The following is a 24,686-nucleotide window of genomic DNA, read 5'->3' as shown; positions in this document are numbered from 1 at the left end:
CAATAACAAAAACATCTCTGTATTATCAACCCCGTGGTCAGTAAAATCCAAAACACAACCTAATACCAGCCACTTTGAAGACAATTCATTCTACCCCAGCCAAACCCAGCACCGCTGGTAATCTAGACTTCCTTTATAAAGAGAAATTGGGTCTCCTGTGCTATTATAATCTCACACTGAAGCCAACATCTAAAGTGGGTCAGATGACTCAAGACCTAGAAGTGCCTCCTCCAGATGAAGGGTATTTAGTGTTATAAGCTCAGATGGAAGCATTTGTATTGCAAATGTCTCAGGTTAGGTGAAATGAATATACCTATCTACCTTTTTTCCTGGGTTGTCCGGTAGAAGGCTGAGAAGTTTTCTCTAGAATTCAATCCTTAATTTCTTTCTAATTTCTTTAGTTCTATTAGGTCATGTTTCCTAGACTGTCTGTTTGAGATTGATAGTCATGGATAAGATTTTAATTCCCTAGAGTGCTCAAATTGCAGTTATGATATAGTTTATCTTGAACAATGTTTTGTTGCATTCTTAATGATGATCCACATTAACAAAAATTATTCAATTTATCAGCTCTTCTGTCACAAGATAAATATTGAAAAAATAATTTAATGTTTTCCTCCACAGAAAGCTAAAGCTGCAACCCAATCAAATGCAAACAGGAAGGTTGTGTTATACCACAAGGCCTTGTGCCCTGGGATGAGAGATGTATATGCAGTAGCAGGTCATGCTGACGGTGGAGAAGGGTGGTTACAGCCCCTTTGAACATTCCCTTCTTTCCATCTAATAAATCCATACCTGTTTTACGCTCGTCAATGGAAAGTCAATGCAAATGAGAGCTGGTATAAAAACACAGTGTGCTGTTTATCAATTGCAGGGGGGGAAATACTCCTTCTTTTGAGGAAGGCACAATGTCTGTCACCCACTTGCCTTTATATGTAACCTATTCACCCCAAACTCATACAAAAGAAATGTGAATCTACCTGTCTCATATTCCAAAGTGTCCCACTGTGGCACTCTGCTACCTGACACCCCAATGCATGCAATGATTATAATCTGATATGAAGTATTCTAATCTTCCCCAAAATACTAACTCTCCCCCACAGGTTTTTAATCAGTTCTGTGTCATGTTCCAAGGCACGCACTTATTCTCTTTTCTCACAAGCAGCATTTGTATGACACAGAAGTCTAAGCAGGTAGAGAGCTGACACAAACAATGGATAATTGCAGAGACACTTAGCTGTCAGACAGGAGATTTAAAATGCAAAACTCTGGACAATCAGTTGATACTGTGATTTGGTTTTCTTAATATTTTTAGAAACAAGTGTGCAGCATGTAGAGTATATGCTAGAAGATGAAATACAGCTCCATCTTCCTGAAGAAAACAGAAGTAATGTGGAAAGTTAACTAAATTATTTTTCTTCCTTTTTTTTCTCATCTGTAAAGAAAAACAGGCCTTTTTTTCCTGCTCTCCTAAAAGATTGATGAAAACAATGCATGACATGCACATCAGGAAAATGCATCCTGACATTTTTGCTCAGAATGTGCATTGCACGTTGAGAGATTTTTGCTATAAAACTGACAGTTTTGGTGCAAGCTGTTCCTGCCATAACTACAGGGGATGGAGTGCAAAAGGGAAAAGTATGATTTACACTATACATATTTGAAATGAACCTGACATGCTACAAAGCAGCTCATGTAAAGGTACCAGAAGGTATCTAAAACTAGCTCCCATACCTTTTATAGAACAGCATCCCTAAATATTGTACTTGCAATGTAGTGAACTCATTACAGGAAAATCACATGTCACTTTACAGATTTTCACATGTATTATAAAAGTACTGGCGTGGACCAGTGAATTCAAAGCTTTTCAAGATTCCATTTCCTCCCTCAAATACTCATAGCACAAAAGCAAATTTCCTTTAACACATTTACATGAAAGAAAACTGCTTGTTTATGAAAAGATTAACAAAAGTGGCCATGCTGTGTCTGCATAGTTCTGAAGACCTTTTACAAGAAATAAAAATGGTGGCAGTACTTGTAGCAAATTAAACATTTGGCTGCACAGAATGTATATCTATCAATTTTAAATGAGACTACTTAAAAATATTTCTTGTTGTAAAAAGGTTATCATCTAAGCTATAATATATTCAAATTCAATACAAAATGTCATTTTACTAATAAATTCCTTATGCTTTGAAATTTCAAAGTGAAAAGATCTTTAAAAGCAATGATTAAATATGCAAATACAACCCTTGCAGCCTTTTTTTTTAGAGAGATGTACCTTTTAGAAAACTATCTATCTGCAGAGAAATCTTATTTTTTTTCTCATTTTTCTTGTCCACCTCTTCCATTTTTAATGATGGATTGCTGTACAGTAGGCTGAACACCACACAGCTTCAGTCTTCCCTATTAAATTAATCTAGGGAGAGCATTAGATTTCTAATCTTGGACAGTCTCACTTCCGTTCCCTCATTGCTTGAGGGCTCACCTGCTGTCACCTCAAGCTAAATCCTTCTCATGTATTTACATGAACCACCAACTTTCATGAGACTGCCAAAATAAATAAGAGAAGCAGGATATGGCCCCATATTTATTTCATTAACAGATTTCTTCAGTGTAACTGCTACACTGAATGACAGTAGGGCTCTTCTCCTCCCATCCACTAGTTTCTGGGAGAACAACTTGATTTTTGTTTTCTTACAGCATGAGCTATTTAGTAAAGTTGCAAGAAATGTGTAAGTTAGGCACGCCTTCCAAACCCAACTCAATATTTGTTTTCCTTGGTATTGTGGTCTGCTGCTATTCTGCTCAGTACCTCCTGGGACACTCTTTTTTCTTTTTGATTTTTACTTGCCTGTTTTAGTTTGACTCCTTCTTTCTAGAGGTCTTGCAATACCCCATGTTTAGAAAGACACATGATTGACAGAGCTACTCTGATAAAGCACTGGCAAACCAAGACTGAATTTTAAAGCTCACTCAGAAGGTGAGAGAATATGACCAATAAGAAGCAAAATAAGAATAAGAAGAAGGAAGACAAAGAAGAAAAGGAAGAAGAACCCTTCACATTCAGAGAAGCTGCTGCACATCAGTTGGAGTTGGAGATCCACAAAAAAGCTGGAGCTCAGTTGCATCCTTTGGCACTCATCCCACCAGACTACAGGAAGTGAGTCCTTGATTACACAGAAGAAAACTGGGACTAGAACCATAAAGTGATTTAAATGCCCCTGTAGCTGCTTGGGATCCTCAAGAACTCACCTTTTGCAGTCTTTTCATTGGACTCCAACTGTATGTCTACTCTACTAATCTAGACGTTCCTCTTCACCTTGGTGGCTCAGCTGGCCACTACAGTCATGACATGATTGCAACCAGCAGCACTGGAAGTAGTGACGTGCTTGACATGAAATCTGGCCACTTTTCCCTTCAAAACCCTGTCTGAAGAGTAAAGGCACTGCCCAGGGCATGAGAGAAGGCTGGAACTGGGCAGAGAAGCACTCTGGATCACGCAACAGCAGAGTCTTGGCAACCCACCTGGTTGCTTTGCTTAACCACAGAGGAGTGGTTCTGTGATTTACTTAAGGAGGCCATACAGGATCTGTCTTCTCCTTGCTGGAGACACAGGGTACAGTCTCTCCCTCCCTTCCCTTTGCATTCTACTGGAGCTGCTGTGCTAAATATCCCAGTACTGGTGCTGCCTCCCTGTATCCCCAGCACAATCAACAGCAACTGGACTGAGCTGAGAGGCAGTGACACTGCAGGGAAGGGAGGAGAGAGGGATTCAGCGCAGCTGGTCCAGAGCATGTGGGGATAGACACTGAGCAAAATGCATCCCTGACCTTTGCCTTTTCCTATTGTATCTGGTCAATGCACAGTGTTGCATTTTGTTAAAAGGCAGATGTAGGGCCAGAAAAGCTCCTGTTGCTGCCTGTCTCAATTTCTACATTTGGTGTTGGGTTCTCTCACTGCTAGGTGGGATCCTCTACAAAGGAAGATGCTGCTAGCTTTGTAAAACCAACAGCAGTGGGAATGCAAATTCTGTTCCAGTCTATACATCTCCCACAGGAAGTGGTACTATTTGAGGGCAGCTAAAACTTTATATTTGCCATCTGCTTCTGCAGATCTCTAAGAAACTGACTACTGCAGGTCAAACCCAGAGGAGACAGACCAGTACAAGATAGAAACATGCTAAGCAATTTAAAGGAAGAGAAATTTCTTTCCTAAAACAAGATTGCAATAATGATTCTGAAAAAATCAAGAATGTATAGTAAGCTGTTCAAAAATTATATTTTGAATGATATTGAAATATGGGGTAATTTTGAATCGGAGGCCTAGAAGTTAATTCCTCACTTTTCTGAGCTCACTCACTACAGTAGCTTTATCTTGGTTACCTGCTCCAACAGGACTAGAGATTCTCCATGTCGCATACCTCCCCCACAGCATGCCACCCAGAGAGCAGAGCTACCATTTCTCACGGGCTGGTGTCCAAAAGCATCTACAGCAAGCCACTGAGTTTTTGCAGAGCAATTATGAATGCAAGTCAGGAGGAGGAAGGAAGAAGTAGGAGGGGAGGGGAGAGAAAGAAGTAGTACTCATTGTCATGGAAACATTTCTCCACTGTATTGTTGCCCAGCACTGACAGATGTGGCTTGCCAAATAGTGTCAGAATCCATCAGCACTGGCACATGTGACCCAGTGTCATGGTTTAATCCCAGACAGCAACTAGGTACCATGCAGCTGCTCCCCAGCTGCCCACCTTGGTGCAATGGAGGAGAACTGGAAAAAGTTAAAATTTGTGTGTTGAAATAAAAACAGTTTTACAACTGAAATAAAGTAAAATAATATAATAAATCCTATAATAATATCAGTAATGAAAAGGGACAGGGGGTGAAAGAGAAAGAGGGAAGGGAATAAAACCCAAGAAAAACAAGTGATGTGCAATATAAATGCTCACCACTCAGTAACCAGTGCCCAGCCCATCCCAAGTAGTGATGGGCAGCTACCAGCCAACTCCCCTCAAGTTTATAGACTTGGTATGGAATATCCCTTTGGCTGGTTTAGGTCCTGGCCATGCTCCCTCATAGCTTCTTGTGCAGCTCCTCACTGGCAGAGCATGGAAAACAGCAAAGTTTTTGACTTAGGCTAAACACTATTTAGGAAAAGTTAACACATCAATGTGTTATCAACATTATTTTCATACTAAATCAAAAACACAGCATTGTACCAGCTACTTGGGAGAAAATTGACTAACTCTATCCCAGCCAAAACCAGAACAGTATCCAGCTGTTATTCCATAATATTTTTGTCATGCCAGGTTCCAGGCTTTCCAATATGTTGGAGCTAACCATCATCACACTTCCAGTCCTCTGAGATTAAATATATAGATAAATATGTAGATACATATATACACACACATACACACATATACATATACATATACATATATATATATATATTTACATACAGACAATATTCACTTAGGAGCAGATCATCCCTATTAGAGTTTGTTGAGTTCATTTAGTCTGTGACTTTGGGCTCTGGCTGGGTATCTGCAGTTTTGCTACTATTGCACAGCTTGTATATTGCAATCAATAAACGACTTGATCCCAGTATTCCAAGACAGTCGCAGTAACTTGGATACTTCACTGCTGATGAAGACAAATGTAGGATATCTGCAGACACCAAAATCTGCTGTGGGGCTGTTCTACATTCTAATGGTTGATTCTAAGTAATGTATTTTCTGACCTTGAGCTCTGCATTTATTTTTGAAGACGCTTGAGAATCAGTTTCAAATTATTGGAGGCATAGTTGTAATCTCCATTTTCTTCTGAGCCCATTGCTTTCAATTCCCATCTGTCCTTTCAGACACTTCCTCTATTAAATGGTCACAGAAGATGAATAACAGTAGTGAGAATTCTTCAAAATGGCATTACATGTTATTCTGCTACTTATTAATGTTCTGTGTTCTTTTATTTACGATAACCTTGTGAACATTAAGGTAAGATGGCATCCACATGGTCTTTACATCCAGCTGAAAAATGACACAAACGTATTATTAACACCCAAGGAAGGAAAAAACAATAAAAAGTAGGAGAAAAGAAGAGAAAGTATGTTTTAGGTGAGAAATTAAAGGAAGACTCTTGTTACTGTGTTTTTGGATGAGCTCTTTCTTAGTTGTCCAGGTTTAAAATCTAGTTGTGTAATTCATGGAATTGTCAGAAGTTTATGCACTTCCCTTGTAACACCTATTGTATGCTAATGTGTCTTTTCCAATTGATTTTATTCAGTCATTTAATACACACAAAAATGCACACTGCAAAATTTGTATTGCCCTTACTGGTTCCAAGCACATTGTACCACAGAGAGCTTTGAGATCAAGGGAAGAAAGGTTTTGCTTCTATGTATTTTCTTCATATACTGGAGTGCTCCATGATCTATGTTCTTATTTGAAGTATCTTAACAGTATGGTAAACTTACCCTAGGAAAGGAGCACACAGTAGTTGATTAAACCATTTTCAACATCACTGCACCTGTAATAAAATATTTCAAAGTATATTACATGTGAAACTATGTTCTGTACCACTTTCCTGGCTTCTTTAAAAGACTTTATTGTCATGAAATCTACTTCACCTCATGATTCCTGGTGCCAATGATAGAAGATAATTTGTAATTTTAATACAAGGACTGTGATCCTTCAGGTCACTCCTGTGCACAGGTTCACCTCTCCTTTTCTGCAGTGCATACAAGCATTGAGCTGCCTTCAGTTGTCTCTCCCTCTATTTATCACGGTATTGCCCTCAGGTTCAATTCTCTAAAACCGCGGCTCAGACTCCAAATCTTTTGACATTTCTTATGCTGGCCTTTAAGAAAAAATAATTTCAGGGGTCTCCTCATTTCATTTCTTGCTTCAGAGTTTTCAGCTGCATCTTAGTAATATTTTCAAGCTTTTATCTACAAATATAAATGAAAACCACTTTTTTTTTAATTTTAAAAATTTTTTCTTTAATGAAAGTTAAGAGTCTCATGCAATCGCTTGCTGTTAGCTGTGGCCTTCAGAAAAACAGCAAACATCCCAAGAGTTGAAGTAAAATATGAGCGCTGCTGAGACAGCCATCAAAACTTCCCTGCTTTTTAAATGGCTTTTTTTTTTTTTTAATGGGGAAACTGTATAATTATGAAGGGCAAGAAAAGGTACTACTAAGTTTTTCAGGGCTTTATGGTCGGAATAAGGTACAGGAACAGAAGCTTTGTGATGAACAGAAGGCACAGAGAAGAAAATATGTTTCTGTCAGAGCCATCTGTTGTGGATCTCCTCAAGCTCAGCTGTGGATATGGGTGGAGATCTCTGTAAGATGATGGAAGAATTATCTGTTGGTAGGAATTTTTAACTTGTACATATAGTCTGGGAAGTTATGCTACCAGAAATTGTGAAGTCCTGGTATTTTTGGATGAGAAGGTCTGCATGTTTTGCTATAAGGTCATTATATCTACCAGAGGTGATCCTGCTTTAAACTCAGAATCTTACAGAGTTACAAAGGAACTGGCTGTCAAAAATCATCTTTGATCAGTGATTGCAAATCAATTGAAACAGGTCAACAAGTAAGATTCAGAATGACAATTTTTGTGTGTGTGAAATAAGGCTCAGTGGAGTTAAGAGCTCAAAAATTTTAATGTGAAGGCTTGGAGTTAATTTAAGCCAGTGTATTATTTAAGAGTTTTCTTGCATATTGCAGGCACAAGGGGAAAATGGTAGGAAAGGAAAGTTGACCCACCGGGCAAAAATAAGCACTGGCCCAATTTAATGGAAAAAACCTGCCTCTAATGGAAAAGAAACTGAAAGCTGGGATTGCTGGGTCCCAAAGGTCAGAAAATGCAGAGCTAAACCAAAAACATTCAAAAGCCTTGCTGAGCTGTACCTTGTGAAAAATACCAAAGGAAAAAAATAGCAGGAGATGCTATATTTTGTTAAACAAAAAGAGAACAAGAAGAGCTGCTGGCTGACAGATAGAAATGAAGGATTAATCCCAGGTATGGCCAAACAGTAAATGAATCCCATTCCCAGGATCTGGGCTAGAGATAGCACTGGGATGTGAATGAGGATGGCAGGGTGGTGGAAGTCATCCCTTCCTGAGGCAAAGCAAACAGATGGCACATTGACACAATATGCTGCCATCAGGTGAGAAGCAGCTCTGCTGCTGCTGTGGCTTGGCCAGGTGGAAGGCAGCTGGGAAGTGGGCTCTGCTGGGCTGCACCAGTGTGGCTGCAGAAAAGTAAACCTTGCTCTCATGCAGCCCCTCCACCCAGCACTCACTGCCTGGCAGCTTGAGAGGCTCCATCCCATTTTGAGCCATCCTTAGTGAAAACCCGAAGTAAAGCTGGCTTCAGCACCCACTTGGAAATGTGGGAAACTTAGTTCCAGCAGCAGCAAGTGACACTTCCCCACCCCCAGACTCTAAGTTAGGCAGATGGCCTTGAGCAAACAGAAATTTTATTGTAGGGTTTGAACATATTGAAAGGGGAAACCTGAGCAATCTGCCATGGGCAGGTCAAACATTTAAAATAATTTGCTGGCACTAATCCTGACTACATCTTCTCCACTGCTGCGCTGGGTGAGGTGAGAAGGGTTAGCTGGCTGCCAGGTTGATAATGATATTGGGGCAGTGAGAGGCTTGGAGAGTTGATGCTCCCCTAATCTATACAAACTAAGGCAGCTGCATATATATTAAAAAAAAACTGAACAAGTCCTGAGCTGTCAGAGCCCTGCACATGTATCTGAAAGGCAACCCAACTGACTCCCACATCCAGCTGAGGAGCTGGTGGATGTGGGAGATGGTCCCTTTGAACTCCTCCTGCTCATTTTTTGGTGGATGAGCATATCTGTTGTCATTGCTTAGCAGTCCTCTCCTCTCTTCCCTCTCTGTTCTCTAAGTCATCAGGCTGCAGTTTCATCCTGCTTTCTGCATGGCCTGGCCTTCAGCCCTGCCTTTCCCAAGCATCTTCCCCTCTATGCCCCAGCATTCTTTCATTTTGGAAAAGCTGCAAGGATCTATACGGAGTCCTTGCCAGTACAGGGAGCTTTTCCTGAATGCTCTTTTCCTTCAGTAAGAGTCTCTGAGGTTCTTTGAAAGAAATGCCCCCAATAATATTGAACTTGCATGTTTGTTAAACCTATTAAAGATTTAGTGGAAAAAAAAAAAATAAAACAAAACAAACTCACAAAAGTAGGATTGGGTGATGGCTCAAATGTTACTTCTATCTGTCCTGACACTTCACCTGATCAGGAGCTTCTTTTCTCCCCAGGAGATGGTGGCAGAGTTCTTGTCCTCTGCTGGTGCCATCCCTAGAGAGAAACATGCTGCTTCGTGACAAGAGTAAAAGAAAAAAGGAAGGAGTGTTTGAGGGAGATAATCACAAATCCTATTTGAACACCAGAGAAGATCTTAGGGAAGAAATATGGAAGATAAAAGCAAATAAAAAGTGGAGTGAATCTCTCTAGCCTTAAGAAAAACATTGAGACTGGGTGTGCTTCACAGGAACTAATATTTGAGTAAGAAATGACAAGAGATTAATTCTGACCTTGCAGAGCTGAGGAGGCTGCTGGACAACAGGATTGCAGAGCAAAAGTTATGTTGCATGTGAGGGCAGCCTTGGGGCCAGCCTGGCTCATTGTTTTCCTTCGTGACCTTGGTGTAAGAACTAGACATGTGCTTACAAAATCTGCCGATGACACAAAGCTGGTATGTACAGCTAATACAGTCCAGAGAAAGACTTGATTATTATGCAGGAAAAATTAGATGACCTTGTGGAACAGCAGAACAGAAACAGCATGAAATTTAATAATCCAAAGTGCAAAATCATGCCCTTGAAGACTAATCACCAGAACTTCTGCTGTAGGAAAGGGGTTCCTGAACTGGAGGAAGGAGAGCTGAACAAGCTGATTGACCATAGGATGTCCATAAGCTCCCCCACGCTTTATGGCTATGAGAAACAGCTAAAGATGATGCTCCAACACGTACCTGGTGAGAATATGCAGCAGAGTTGTGAACGAATTAGTATCATGGAAAAGGTATTAAGTTCAGATCATATGCATTTCTGCTCATCTGTGTTGCAAAGATACTTTAAACTGTAATAAATGCAGGGAAATGCAGGTATGTACAAGCAGGAAAGGTCAGACAGGGTAGCAGTGATTATCATTTCTGTGTTGTGTGCCCTTTATTCTCCTCCCTCCCCACAAGCTTTCATAAAAGGTTTGCTGCTCTGCTTTCTCTGCTGCTTCCCTATTGAGTTATTCCCATCCCCTAAGGAATATTTCAGTCAACAGGCAAAGAAGTGAATAATTCTCCTTTCCACTGCTGATAACTTCATGAAGGGGTAAGGAAATGTTTACCTTTATTTAATTCGTTAAAGCATGGTGACAGTAGGACATTCGGCAGGACCGTAGAGTCTTCTTATAGTCCTGGGAAATCAGTCCATCCCTGTCAGCTGTATCCTCTTTCTGCTCAGGATTGAACAAGTTTGAGCAGGACAGATGGACATGCCAGCAGCATCCATCCATGTTGTGCGGCTGGGTGCCGGCAATGACAGCTCAGGACCAAGTGCTGGTGCTTCCACATGCTGCTCTCTCTCCCAGCCCTATTGCTGGATTCTGTGGTGTGACTCCATATTTACATTAGTGCAAGGAAAAGAGGCTTAAACCCAGCAAAAGGTTTTCCGTGCAAGTGCACCTCTGGAATTTTCCTCCTCTTCCCCCTTTCATATATTCTGGAGTCACTTGGGGTCAGAAAAAGGGAAGCAAATTCTTCCATGGATTGGCCAAGAGGAGCTTCCAGCAAAGCCCCTTCCAACAGCACCGTAATGTGTGAAAAATATCTTGCCATATGGAAAGGCTGTTCATTTTTTTCCCTCTGTGCAGTTTGGCTTGCCCCACGTTAGCAGAGGCTATCTTTAGCATGTCGTCGGTGTTTTTTATGAAGAGATATAAAAACTCCCACAGCAGGAGTCCTCTGGCTCTGAGACTGGGTGATGGAAGGAGGCTATGACAGACTGCTTAGCTGGCCCCACTGCTCAGAACCATCTGCTTGCCAAGGTTTCTCAACTATGAAGAGAGAGGCAGACACTGCCCTTCTCAGTGGTGGTATGTCACTGTGAGTATGGAGTACCACTCAGAGGGTAGGAAAGGTTCAGATAAAATGAAATCCAAACTATTTATATAGACAAGCAGGAGATTTTTTGTATTATTTTCTACTGTAAAATAGTCCCTGTAAAATAGTTTCTTATTTAGTTGTAAATAAGAAAGAAAATATAGTAGTTCTCTCTTACATGCAATTCAGCAAGGCTCTCCCATAATTCGTTCAGACCCTATTAATGAGTATAAGCAGTTTAAGCAGTTTGTTTAATGGCCATATCTGTGCAGTTGCTTATGCTGAACATAATTTCCTTTCCTGTTGCTAGCTTTGCAACAAGTCACAAGAGTTATTTACAGACACCTTAGTTTTATCTAATTTAACAGCTTTGTGTTGTCAGCAGTTTTGCCATCTCATTGTATTCTGTCTCTTCCTGGTCATTAATAAATAGATGGGGCTGGAGAAAGAGTGGAATTAATCCCAGCAGTGATCCTCTGGCACAGTTACTGTGGCATCACACTCTTACCACCTTTTCATCCCAGTTATCTGCCATTTATCGCCATCTTTTTCTCTCTCTTTTAACCCATAAAACCCCTTATCTCCTACCCCAGAGCTACTGAGTTTCCTTAAAAGCCTTGTGGTGAATGACACTATCAAATGTCTCTGTAAATGCATATCTTGTGATTCTCTTTTAGTCAATATTTTGCCACCACTTTGTAACATTTGAACAGGTTAGAAAAGCACAGTTTATCCTCACTGATAAGTATATCAATTTATCTCTGCTGAGCAGTGCTGACTTGCAATTTATTCATCTTGATTTTTTCCCTCTCTCCTACATACCACCTGTAGGTGTTTTATAAGTATTTTAAATTATTTTCTCAGCTATTTTGTCCATTAACGAATTAAGGTTTTTCAGATTTCTGTTTTGAGGGTCATTCTTTAGAGCTATTTTAAAGATTGCTACAGTGTTGGCCATTTTCCAGTTACCCAGAAGAGTGGCTGTTTTAATGATGAATTACATATCTTTAATGATAAATTATGGTAGGCTGAAATTGTGCTCCATTCTTAGGATTTCCTCAGTCTCCGATAAATTCCATTTGGTTCTATGAGTTATTGGAACATATATTTTTGAAGTTATTACACCACTGATAATTTTGATATCTTTTACCCAATAGGGATTTCACATCATTGCATGTAACTTCAGAGTAAATATTCACTCTCAAGTGAATTGAGACTTGAATTGAGACTATTTCTGACTCCCAAATGAATCATTTACCTTCACTGCAATCCTTCCTCGCCCTGTGATTTAATTCTTTACACTTAGCAGTCCAGTAAACCTACGCAGCTTTCCATATCTGATTTACTTGCATTGCTTCTTTGTCATCATGCCTTGACTGGTTTTGCATATTTTCTGAGGTTCAACTTGATGTATGAGTTGTACTTTTCCTGTCAAATCTTCCATTTTATTTGCTTTGCTTTGAGTATCCTTTCCTGAAAGATGCTTTGGGATAAAAATTGTTCCTGGAATTTTACCATTTAATTATCCTATGCCTTCCCTTGTTTCTTTGTTCTGAACTGTGGAGATCTGTTAAAGCACAGGTTATAAATAGCTTCCACTCTAAAGTTATTCATAACATTTAAAAAAATAATTATTTCTCTGGGAGAAAAATACCTGGTTTAAATGCTGATATTTTATCTTAAAATGCTGATATTTTATCTTAAAATGCTGATATTTTGCTCAAGTTATTGATCTTGAATATGAGTTCATTCACCCAGGCTGGTAATTCTATCAGCTTCAAGGTAAATATTCATGTAAATCAATCATAATTATTTTCATAGTAATTATTGTGCTTGGGACCATACTCTCTGAAACAAATCCAGTAGTTAATGAACTCCATTACATGTAGTATTTCTTCATGCTTACTCATTTTGATTCATGGCATGTGCTGTGTTTACAGCACTGGATTTGTTTTTTTTTCAGATCTAGAATTTGTGTGCTCAGAGTCAGTTTCTCCTACACATGTTGAATTCTGTTCAGTGGTTTAGGTAGCACATTTTAACTCTTGCCTTTATCTTCCTCTAAACAAACTAATCATTGAACATCTTTTGATATTCCCTTATAATAAGAGTTTCTTACTCACAGTTGCTTCATTTCTTCCCAACTTAGTACTGGTTTCTCAATCATCCGTGACCCTTCCCTTCTGTATCTCTGTAACATTTGTTATTTGCACACCTGTGATGAATCCTCCTCCCCTCATTCAAGAAGATGTTATTTTACATGTCTAATTTATTTCTCAAGATTACACTGTTATTAGCACTCAGACACAAGAAGGTAAGGAATTTCCAGCATCTGAAGTTGCTTTTCCGTCAGTGGTTATGTACCAAAGACATTGACCACCATCTGTCCCGATTAACAGTCTGCCTCCCATACCCGAGCCTGTTAAAATACAGAACCTCAAAGTTATATGTGCTTGAATAAGTAATGAGTAAAACTACAGGTGATGTTCATGAGAAATGCCTAGTGCTCAGACTTTTGAAAAACAGACCACTTAGATTAGGACTAATCAAGTGCTTTATGATGAAATAATTTTCTGCTAGAAATAACTCAAGAGTTAGGTTCTCACTAGCAGTCGAGACAAACCAGGATGAAGAATAAGTTGTAATCAGATGAAGCAGGTACTTGAACGTGGTCATCCTAGCCCTACATACATTTTTGCTATCCAGGGCACAAGGAATGGGATCTAAAATATGTGTCTATGAATGATAATTTTTAAAAACAAACAGGTAGAAATCTTTGTTTTCCTCTTGTTTATTCAAAAATTTAAACAATGGAATTTATTTAGTATCATATTCAGTAATGATTTATCAGACTGTTCTGGCTCTTTGGAATTGGAGCTTCTTTCATCCCTGTAGGACTAACCCAGGAAGTGCGGCCTGAGGTACAGCGTGCATTTCCTCTTCCTAGCAATGCAAGTCAGGGTTCCCTTTGGCTGCAGGGAGATTTGGTGGGACTGGGACTGGGCATGTTTAGTCTCTGCAGTGACACAGGGTTCAGGAATCTCCAGTCCAGGCACTGCCAGAGTGCAGTGCTCTTCTAAAGTACCTCTGGGTGTCTGGCAGCCACTCTGAATGTCCCAGCCCTGCAGGCCAGAGCTGACATGGCTTCAGAGCTCTCCTAGCAGGACAGCCAGATGGGGCTCAGGTGTCTGCACCAGTGTGTAAACACCTCCTCCACTACCCAGGCTGGTCCCTCTCTTCTACATTTTTCTCTTTAGGCAGGAGAAATCCAAAGTCCTTTAAGAATTGGAGTTTGATACTGTTACTACTAATACACAATACTACACCAGGCCCTCTTAATTATTTGAAGGCCTTCTTAATTATTTGATAGACTGGTAGAATCATTGAAACTATTTCCATTTGCCTACTATATATAACTTTGGGTGTGAAAACTGCACAGATCAAGTTTGAAAAGCCTATTATTTGTCAGGCAGTTTAAGAGATCCTGTGATACTTTCTCTCCCAATACTGCAGAAGCAATTAGACTATACTAGGAGATGTAAAATTTGTACCTTTGAGGTCACAACCATGTTTTAAACTATTTTTTCCTCTCTCTACATGCAAGAGCCAAAATCTAGCTTAGCTCAACTGAAAACGAAATGGATCATGACTGTTCCACAGTAGTCCCACGCAGGACACACCAGGCAGACTGGATGTTTTTAAGCTATCAGTGTTAGGTTTGGCAAATTTGTTCATGTGGCAGCTTGAGCACATGGAAAGCAAAGGAGGGCCCAGCATCACAAGTGTCTCTTGTTCTTTCTGAGTGAGTGGGGTCTGGGGATGGGGTTGAGGTCTTGGGACAGGGTCTGGATTTGGCCCCTGATCCAAAGTTGTCTGAAATCTCTCCACTGACTCTGACCATGACTTAAAGCTGTAAAAAATTTCTCCAGTGTGTATATGCCTAACACAAACCTGTGTTCTCTAAAATGGCATCTTCTTTTAATGGCAATAAAAGAGAGAATGCCTTGAGGATTCCTTGAGCCTCTTGCTGGTCATTAAAAATTCTGCTGTCAAATATGAATTTGTTCTAATTTGATTCTCAGATACTAGATGGTGTTTTCCCTTTGCTTTCTACAGAAAGTCTTCTATTACCAGGAATTCTCTCCCAGTTTTAGTACCTGTAGATAGAATTATCTTATTGTATTAGGTGGTGGAATGAAATTACACCACCTTCTTTTAGGGACTCGTACTCCAACCCGTGTCTGGCTGTAGTGAGGACTGCATAGATATTTTTCTCTATTACAGAAATAAAACATACAATATTAAAGTCTTTTCACGCCGGCTTTGTTATCATAAATATCTCTGATGGATATGCAGATTCATTTTTTAATAGGGAATAATACTTCAGATGAGAAAATAATCAAAGCACGGAGCACAGTTAGGTCAAGGTAATTTAACTCTAATCTTGCCTAGTTGTTATTGTGATCTGGACAGACAGAACTGAGATAATTAAATCTTGATCATGAACTGTCCTCTTCTCTTTCATATGGTTCCATGTGCCAAATACAATGCCAGCAATCCTAGCTGACATTTTCGATGAAAAGACATTTTTAGGCATCATAATGTGTGAAGGCTGCCAGCAGGACAGTCTATCACTTCTACCTTACATCAAAGGGATGTGCACTCTCTTGGAGGAAGAAAATAAAGCTAGTATAAAAAACAAGACTTTGTCAAGGAAGGTTAATGTGGGGACCTTGCAACTCGGAAGTGTCTAAGTTCAAATTTAGGAAAAAGAAAGCACAACCAACACTTGCAGACTTTCTTGCTTGCCCGTGAATCAAACAAGAATCTTTGAGAAAACTCTGAAAAATACCTTTATGTCTACCTCTCATTAATGTAATTGCCTCCATTTCTCTTTCTGCACTCAGAAGAATGCGGCTGTACAACAACCATATCGTTTCCACCCTGCCTAGTGCTGCTTCTCCACTGCTGATTGCACTGGTCCACTCACCAAAGCTGCAACCTTAGGCTCAGGGTGTGAAGCATAATCAATGAAGATGGTATAAAACCCCAGGAAGGCATGAAGCATTCTGAGACTTAAGGTGTGTTCCTCAAATAGCTATAGTCTTTGTTTCACAGCTCTATTTTTGATAGCAAGTAAATTTTGCAATTACAAGTGGGGCGATATCAAATCAGTATGAAACATTCATAACTGCAGCTAAAATTGGGTGATGCCTCCTCAGCTGATGCATGCTTGAGAGGGATGCCTTTGATGCCAAAGCTTTTTAGCAGGGCTGGTGCTGTCATCATTGGGTGTGTAGCTTACTCAGTTTGTCAGTCTCTGCTGGGGCTTTGCCAAGTGCTGGATTTAAATGTCAAGTTCTCCTGGTCAGAAAGGCAGAGTGTAGCCTGCAGTGTGCAGGATGCTAATACTGGTACTAGCTCTTGCCTCAGGGGGGCTGCAAGACTAAAAAATTGCAAGAAGATGAGCAAAAGAGTTGCTGTGCACGCAAGTTTGTGTTTGAGAAGGAGGGAAAGAGAGAGCACCTGTGCGAGAGGACTTTGCTAAAGGACGGAAAGTATCTGGGGAATTGGGAAAAGAAGACTGCACAGTCTTCTGTGCTTTACAGATAAAATATAAGGGGATATGTGCTGAAGGGAGAGAGTACCACAAAAGAAGTTCACAGATCTGATTAGGAAGCTAGCAAGAAAAAACTATCTGATAAAACAACTGGGGTTTCTTCAAAAACAGCATCTAAGTTTGTTCTTCACTGTTGAAGCCATCATTTAGAAAACAAGTGAAAACAGGTATGGTGGTCTCACTTTAGTCCCTCATGGCATTTTACACATCACCCAACAATTGTACCATTTTTACATACGACAGTTTTCATAGACAGAAAACGAGGATCATAATGATATAATGAAGACAGAAGTCCACATTGAAGGGTATTGACAGAAAGTGCTGCAACATAATTTGCCTCTTGCATTTTCCCTGACTGTAACTAATAAAAAGTCCTCAAGCCCAGCAGTATCAAATTTACTCAATTAAAAAGCTGCTTCTCTGTGACAACAGACTATTCTTGTTCCACTTCAAAAGGTATTAATTATGGAACATCATGTTTTACAAATATTTTTTGTATAAATGCTGCATTAAAGCACTATTATAGTGTTGAGTAAACAACTCTGTGTTTTGCAACATACTCTCAGAAAAAAGTTGCATCAGTGTTTTATAAGTAGGTCAGTGACAATTCCTTATGTATTTCTTAAATTCACATGGACTATCCCAATTCCAGCATAGAAATACATGGATAAAACTACTGTGAATAAAATATTCATGTTTTTCTTTAAAAATAAATAGACCCACATAAGCTGCAGTAAGAGAGGTAATGCTTTTCTGGTGTTGGATTGGCTTCTGCATGCTTTAAGAGCTCTAGTTGGTCCAGTTGATTACCTATAATTGATATGAGTCTAATTAATATGATTGCAATTAATATGTGCATAATAAATATGAAATTCCCTTTTAAAATGAAACCATTCATGAATCTGAGGATTGCAACACATGCCTTATTTCTTCATTTAATATGAAAATTGCTGTAAATATAAGATTATGGTGACTGATTCCAGGGTTGTCTCCTCAAGAAGCCTTTTTGCTTGCACTTGGAAAAAATGTGCTTGTGTTATTGTTGACATGTCCATCGCTGTGGGATTACAGGATGCCATTTCATCCAAGAGGTTTTGTAAAGAGAAGTTTAAGAGAAGGTGTTTTAATGTACATGTAGTAATACCTGTGACCAGGTGGCATTTCAAAGAAAGCCCCAGGACAAGAATAAAAAGTGCTGAAGATTACTCTTGTCTTCTACGGATGTTTCCTTGAGTAATCTCACCTTGAGCATGGGTAAAAACCGTCTTAGCTCATCAAAAACCAAACCAACCAAACCAACCAAAAATCCCAAACCAACTTAAAAAAAGCCTTATCAATCAACCAAAAATCTCCCAAAACCAAATAAAACCCAAACTACCTCTAAGACATGTAGTCTTTGGAGAGCCTTGAAAATTGCTGAGACATGTAAAGGTTAGGATCTGAAATGCGCTTCTTTAGACAGAAACTTTGCGTAACATAGAAAACACTTTCACTGATGCATGGTTATTAGACACATATGCTGCACCATTTTCTTAGGTTTGTCCACCTTTCCATGTGTGGACTAGATTATGGTGAGCCTCAGTATGAAGTGTTTGTAGTTCTCTTGGCTAAAACACATAGTTTCCATCAAAAGGAACAGCATTCCAGCTATCTAAAAGTATAAAACCCATTTTCTTTCAGGTATTTCCATACTATTCAAATTTAAGAAGGGACATGCCTCCAAAAAACTGTGAAACTGTGGTTTTAGAGTGATCAGAAAGTGATCCCATGGCTAGGCATGCATTTGAAACATTTAATCATCAATAATTCCTTGTGTTAGTAGAGATCTATTTCTTCTCACTTCTTGGTTAGCTGAATATTGTCACTATTGACATTTAACATAGCAGAAACACGGCTCCATGTAATGTGTATAAGGTCTGCCCTGGGCTCCACATAGATCTGGGGGAATAGGTAAAGCAGCTTGGATGGTGTTTCGAGTGATTTTTCATATATGTGAATATGAGTGGCCACTCCTTGGAGATCTTTTGAGAAAGAAGCAGATTATTAAAGGGATGGGTTTCCCCTGATTTACATGCTCCTGTTGCTTTGGCAGCCCCAGCAAATGGAGAATGTCACTGTCTGCTGGCAGCTGCAAAGGACTTCGGGCAGATGTTTGCCTCTTTTGCTTTGTTCACTTGTATGCCTGATCCAACTGGCAGCGGGGCTCATTATGCACCATTATTGTTCTAGACATTGAACCTACTTCTTCACAAATTAATTGCCTCTGGCTGACTTATCTGTAACCAATGCGATTGAAATAGCATGAAAACAATCAGTGATATGTGGCTGTCTCCTGTTAACTCTCCCAAGGAAAACTTTATTATGACTGCTTTGGCAGCCAGTGGACTTCATGAGTTTGGAAGCACAGTTCCATGTTGGCAACAGGCTGGAGACAAAGCTTTGTTGCAGAAGAGATGCTAGGCTGATTGGCATGGGGTGGGATCTCACTGATGACTATGCAACATACAACATCAGGGATGCTGTGTGACCAGTTACATGGGTGGTACCAGCAGCAGGGCTCCTTTATTTTTTGTTTGTTTTCAGACCAGTTGCAATGTAATGGCTGTAATGGCTTCACCAATGGAGATGAAGCCTCTAGCTCTTCTGAGGGTGACGTGCATGTTGGGCACACTGGAACTGAACTCTAATGCCTATGCTCTGGATTTGGGTTGAGGGATGAATTGCATTTCCCACTTTCATATATAGACACTCTCTCTCTCTCTTTTTTTCCTTTCTTATAAGGAAGAGGGTGTTTGCTTAGTATGGTGCTTAGTATCTCAGTTGGTTAATTTAGTCCACAAAGGAGATTTACCATGGACTCTCATGGTTATCTTGGGGGGGAGAAAAAAAACCCCGAGGAAAAGAGCCGCTTTCTCTTTCAGCCTTCACAGTTATTGTTGAGAAAGATGTGAAAGATTACTTGTAAAGATTTTATAATTTGCAAGGACCATAGAAGATGAACTTGGGGGAGGTCAATATACAATACTGGAATCACCAGGTGACGTCAGGGTCTTACTGACATGCATATGAAATTAGGGAGAAAAAAACCAAAAACCCAGTCCTTCATCCTGCAGAATTTGACAAACTGGCAACAAGAGATTTCTGCCCTGCACATTGGGAGTCTGTGAAAGGGAAGGGAAGAATAAGGCTATTCTTAGCCCCCTTTATAAGCACACAAAGTATGGCACAGAAATGTCACTTGCTGGGGCTGGAGGAGGGTTTGTTAAAGAGGACAGAACCGCTGTGTGGAATCGTCCTTTACGACAGGGCAAACGAACCTGCCTCTGTCAGCCCGGCGCCAGCTCTGCACATTCCCATCTCAGTCAGCTACTGCAAACGTCCTGATTTCTTCCCTTCCCCCCCACCTTTCCCAAATTATTTTTATTCGTGCTCAAAGACCGGAGGCTTCGCCAGACCCTGGACGGCACCACCTCGGGACGGGAACCAAGCGGTGACTTCAGCACAGGCAGACGAGAACTGCCGACAGGCAGGGAGAGCGCCCCGAGGGTCACGGCCAGCGCCGATCGGGCGCTGCCAGCCGCGGCCTCCGGGGGCACACGGGCCCTCCCCGCTGCTCCCCTCAAAGTTCCCAGCCGAGCCCCCCACAGCGGCTCCCGCTCCCTCGGCGGACGGGGCGGCGCGGCGGCGCCTCCCCCGCCCCTGCCCAGCCCTGCCCAGCCCTGCCCGGCCCGGCGGAGGCGGTGGGCGGCTCCTGTGGCCGTGGCATAAACCGGCGGCCCCTCCCGTCGCCGCCGCTGTCCCCGCTGGACGGCGGGGAGGAGACCGGTGCTGCCCTGGGGTCCGGGCGGAGGCTGCGGCTGCTCTCCAGCGGAGGGGCTCGCCTGGCGGCGGCGGGCCGGGAGCTGCGGGGCACGGGCGCGCCGCCTGCGGCTGCCGCGGCCTCGCTCGCTCGCACGGCGGCGGCGGCGGGAGGCTCCGCCGGGCTCCCCCATTGTCTGCCCGCGGGCGGAGGGCTGCGCTGCCCGCACGTCTCCCACCCTCGCCTTTGTGTGCTCCGGCCGGCGCGGGGCGGCGCGGCGCCCGCCGTGATGCGCGCTGCGGGGCGGCGCGGGGTCCGCGCCGCTCGGTGAGGCGGGGAGGGACCCAGCCCGTGCCCCGGAGGCTTTTCGCTCGCAGCAGCCGGAGGGGGGGACTATGGACTGAGCGCATCGCTGTACCATGGAGTCGGGCATCCGCTTGAGCACGCTCTGCCTTCTCCTCTGCCTGGGGCCAGGTAGGCGGATGCTGGACCCGCCGGGAGAGCGCCCGGGAGCGGGGCCGGCGGAGCTTCGCAGCGGCGATGCTCTGGCCCCTGGGCAGCCGCAGGTGCGGAGAGCGGCGGAGGGGCTGGGGGGGTGCTCGGGAAGTTGCGGTGTCGGCGGGTGGGTGACGGCACTTTCTGGTCAGTTTCAGGCTTTGGCGTGGACCCCTCGCTGCAGATCGACGTGCTGTCCGAGCTACAGCTGGGAGGCTCCACGGAGGGCGTGCGCCAGGTGCCGGGGCTGCACAACGGGAGCAAAGCCTTCCTCTTCACAGGTACGGCCGCCCCGGCCCCGCAGCCCCGGCCGTGGCCGTCGGGCCCCGGCGCCGCGCACGGGCACGTCCCCCCAGGTCCCCCCACCGCCAGAGGCTTGCTCGCTTTGAGACCTCGGGATTCCATACCTTCCCTTCCTGCTAGCTTTTCTTGCACTCTTCTTTACCGCTCCCCTCCCATTATTTCATAAATTTTTTTTCTCTCACCCCATTTTTTTTTTCTTTGACTGGTAGACGCTTAATTAAAGTACAGCAGGAACGGGGATGGCAGATGGCATGTTTGTGAGTCGTGGGGTGCGGTGATGAATAATAGCACCACCCACTCTACCGCTTTACTTGGGAAACGCTAAACATATCCCAGTTCCAGCTAAGGAAAACCTCACTGAAAGTTTTATGTGAGTCGAGCAAAATGTTGAAATGAAGTGCCCTGGAGGAGGGAGGCAGATGGCTTGAAATAAGAGCAACCTTTTTTTTGCCAAAGGAAAGTGGCCCTTTGGCGCTTCTGTGACATACCCCTCCTGAGAAACCATGAATGAGTTTTGGTCTCTTTTAGTGCTTGCGATTGTTTCTTTGTTAATAGTGGGAATAGAAATAAAATAGTAGTCTTCTCTCTTCCAAAAATACATTTAGGAGTTTTATTTGAGATTATTAAAAACTATTAAGCTTTTTTATATTGTAATTCATAAAAGACTGTAAAATAACTCTGAATATCTTGTTGAATATATTGGCATTGGTTACTTTCCATACACTTGCTCATTGTCAGTGTGTTTTTGAATTACACTTTAATAACATACTGATACGTTAAATGAAGCTGGAATCAAAAATATTTTTAGGAAAAAAACCCCAAGTCTATCTTATTTAAACAAAAATAAAGCCTAAAACTGGCCCTTAGAATCAAGTCTCTTCTCTGAAAGATGATTAAATGCTCCTTATAATCTATGACTAAGCAAGAAGAAGGAGTGTGGCTCAACATCTGATGAAAAACAAGTACATCTCCACCTCAGCTTGCACTTTCAAGGTAGGGGAACTTCATTGTTGGTGTCTTGTGTCATGCCAGGATTTTAGCTTGGATCTGAAGAGATTTCTAGTGCAACAGACAAGAGGCTGTGTTTCAAATACAGGAGAGTTAACATCCAAGGGAGATAAGATCTAGAAAGGGAATTTCTTTTTCATGTTTGCATTAATGAGATAATTTATCAGGAAGCTAATAGTTGCCAAAGGATTTTCTTTTTTTTTAAGGTGACCTCTCTAGTGGTGCTCTTCCCTGGAGCTGCCAGCATGTGTCACTATGGACATGAATGTGGAGACACATGGGCATATGCCTTAAGAAGCACTGGCACAAGCTGGCTTTAAACATCTGTGATGAGCTTTTGGCTGCAGAGCAGAGACCTCTGTGAAGGGGTCTGCTGCTTAGCATGTAAATGCATTTGTGTGCCAGTGGGATTGGTGTTGTGTCCTAAAATAGGTGTAATTTTTAAGTTCTGAGTTGAAGCCCCATTGTGCTACAGTGGATTGGGGTGAAGGAGTGGGGGGAAGTTAAAACTCACTTTGTCTTCAGTGGTTGCAGGATTTGAGGTTTGGAAGAATAAGACCTGCTGGTATATTCTCCCAGTGTCAGGACAAAAAATTACTGGGTTACTAAAGAATTACTTTTTTTCAAATTTTTCCTTCGTTCTTTGCAATTACAAGTGTACATAGTTCCCCAATGGGTTAGCAGTTTATTTGTAACAAAAGAAGACAGGAGTTTTAAATTTTCCCAGCAGCCTTTTTATTTTGTTGAGAACAATTGGAGGAATAACAAGGATGAAAATACTTGTGTCTAAATGGTGGTTGAAGTCACTCAGTGTCCCTTAGGAAGTCTTCAATGCCCTGCAGGACTGGAGATAATTTTCCCTGCTACTGCATAAGATGACTACTGATTTTCTTATAGTAAATTGGGTCCTTACTGAGCAGAGAGATTTTAATTTTTGAGCTTGCATTTAGAAATAGAGAAATTTCCTTCCTTGATCAGACCACTGGGTCCACTTAGTCATTTTTGTTCTGCTCTTAGAACTCGCACTTTGGGAACATTGCTGCAATGTGTGCCTCTTAACGTATGTATTTGCAGTGTGTGAATTTCAAATAACGTGTGTGTGTTGCCTTGAAATTTAGTTTGTCTGTGTGGGTTTTTCCTTATTCCAGCTGAAGCCTTAGTCCTAGACAGAAAAGATTTTGTGGGAACGATGCAAATTACTTTAAATGATCTGTGAACTTACTCTGGAAGCTCCAACTTGTGATCCATCCTTTCTTTGCCTCTTGGTTTCTTCAGACAGCGAATCTTTTCTTGTATCATATAGGTATTTACAACACTTTAGTATGCTGCCTTTTTGATAGACCACATTCTCTAAAGCCTTACTTTACATAAGCTTAAAGCATTCAGAAGTCCTAAATGCTGTTCTCTATTTTAGAAGGAAATTATGAATGTGGCATGTTGAACTGCCAACAGGTAATAGACAATTAAAGATGTATGATGGGAAAATTATATATATAGTTAAAGCAGAATAGTCTCTTTAGTTTCTAGGCAAAAAGTCAGTTTTGACTGCTTAATTAGATGTAGCATCAATTTTCAATATAGGAGTTTAGCATCTGATTGGCTGTTCTGGCAAATTCTCCCTTGTGTAAGTGACTTTTCAAAGGTACTTGTATTTCTTGGTCATATAAGACAGTAAGCACTTACTTTTTAAAGGTAATTTTAGTCTGGTGCTGTCCAGTCAAGACAATTTAGATTATACTCATACAGTCTTGTGTCATGCCGTGATTTAGAAATAATGTTAGCCATTTGAAATCTGCTGTTACTTGGACTTTTTTTGTGTTTGTGTGTGTACTTGACTTCATCAGATTTAGGTGCTGGATTCTAAAGCTTTTTAGGTGTCTGGTGCTCCTTGGTTGTCATGAATGGTAGCAACAGAATGCTACTGTAATCTATGTCTAGTTAGCTGCAGGGACTTCTTTTTCTGGAAATTTGATTTGCAAAGTAATTGTAAAATGTTCCAGTGTAGCTTGTGGGAAGATACAATTATGAATAGAAAACAGGAGGAAGTCTTCAAAAATGTTAGTGTTGCTGTATGTGAACATCTGCCAGCACTTTCTAGCCAACAGCAGATATTATTATGTCAAAATATGTTGAGAGGAAAATTATTCCTCTGCTGGTCAGAGCAGCAGAAGTCAGGATGTCTGTGTCACTAATGTCTCTCTGTTGGCAACTGTTTATGTAAGTCAGTGAAATTTTCAACACCTTTGTTCCTCCCTTTGCAAAACAGGGATGACACTTGGGTAAAGCCCAAACCAGATGGGTGGACTGAAGTGTAATTAATGTTGTT

At 41.5% G+C, this 24,686-nt stretch overlaps 1 protein-coding gene across 1 annotated transcript in view; it reads left to right on the top strand.

Annotated features, from left to right (window-relative positions):
- The first annotated feature begins 20,859 nt into the window (after positions 1-20,859).
- Positions 20,860-24,686, top strand: part of NELL2 (neural EGFL like 2) — a 134,566-nt gene continuing 130,739 nt past the window's right edge. The window contains exons 1-2 of the mRNA XM_036400325.2: positions 20,860-21,028; positions 21,202-21,330. Of these exons, the coding sequence (XP_036256218.1) occupies positions 20,974-21,028; positions 21,202-21,330 (184 nt within the window). The 5' untranslated portion in view covers positions 20,860-20,973. The remainder of the gene's footprint in view (positions 21,029-21,201; positions 21,331-24,686) is intronic.

The sequence above is a fragment of the Molothrus ater genome, chromosome 5, assembly GCF_012460135.2.
Source record: "Molothrus ater isolate BHLD 08-10-18 breed brown headed cowbird chromosome 5, BPBGC_Mater_1.1, whole genome shotgun sequence".
Lineage (NCBI taxonomy): Eukaryota > Metazoa > Chordata > Aves > Passeriformes > Icteridae > Molothrus > Molothrus ater.
This window is presented reverse-complemented; position numbering and strand designations above follow the sequence as displayed.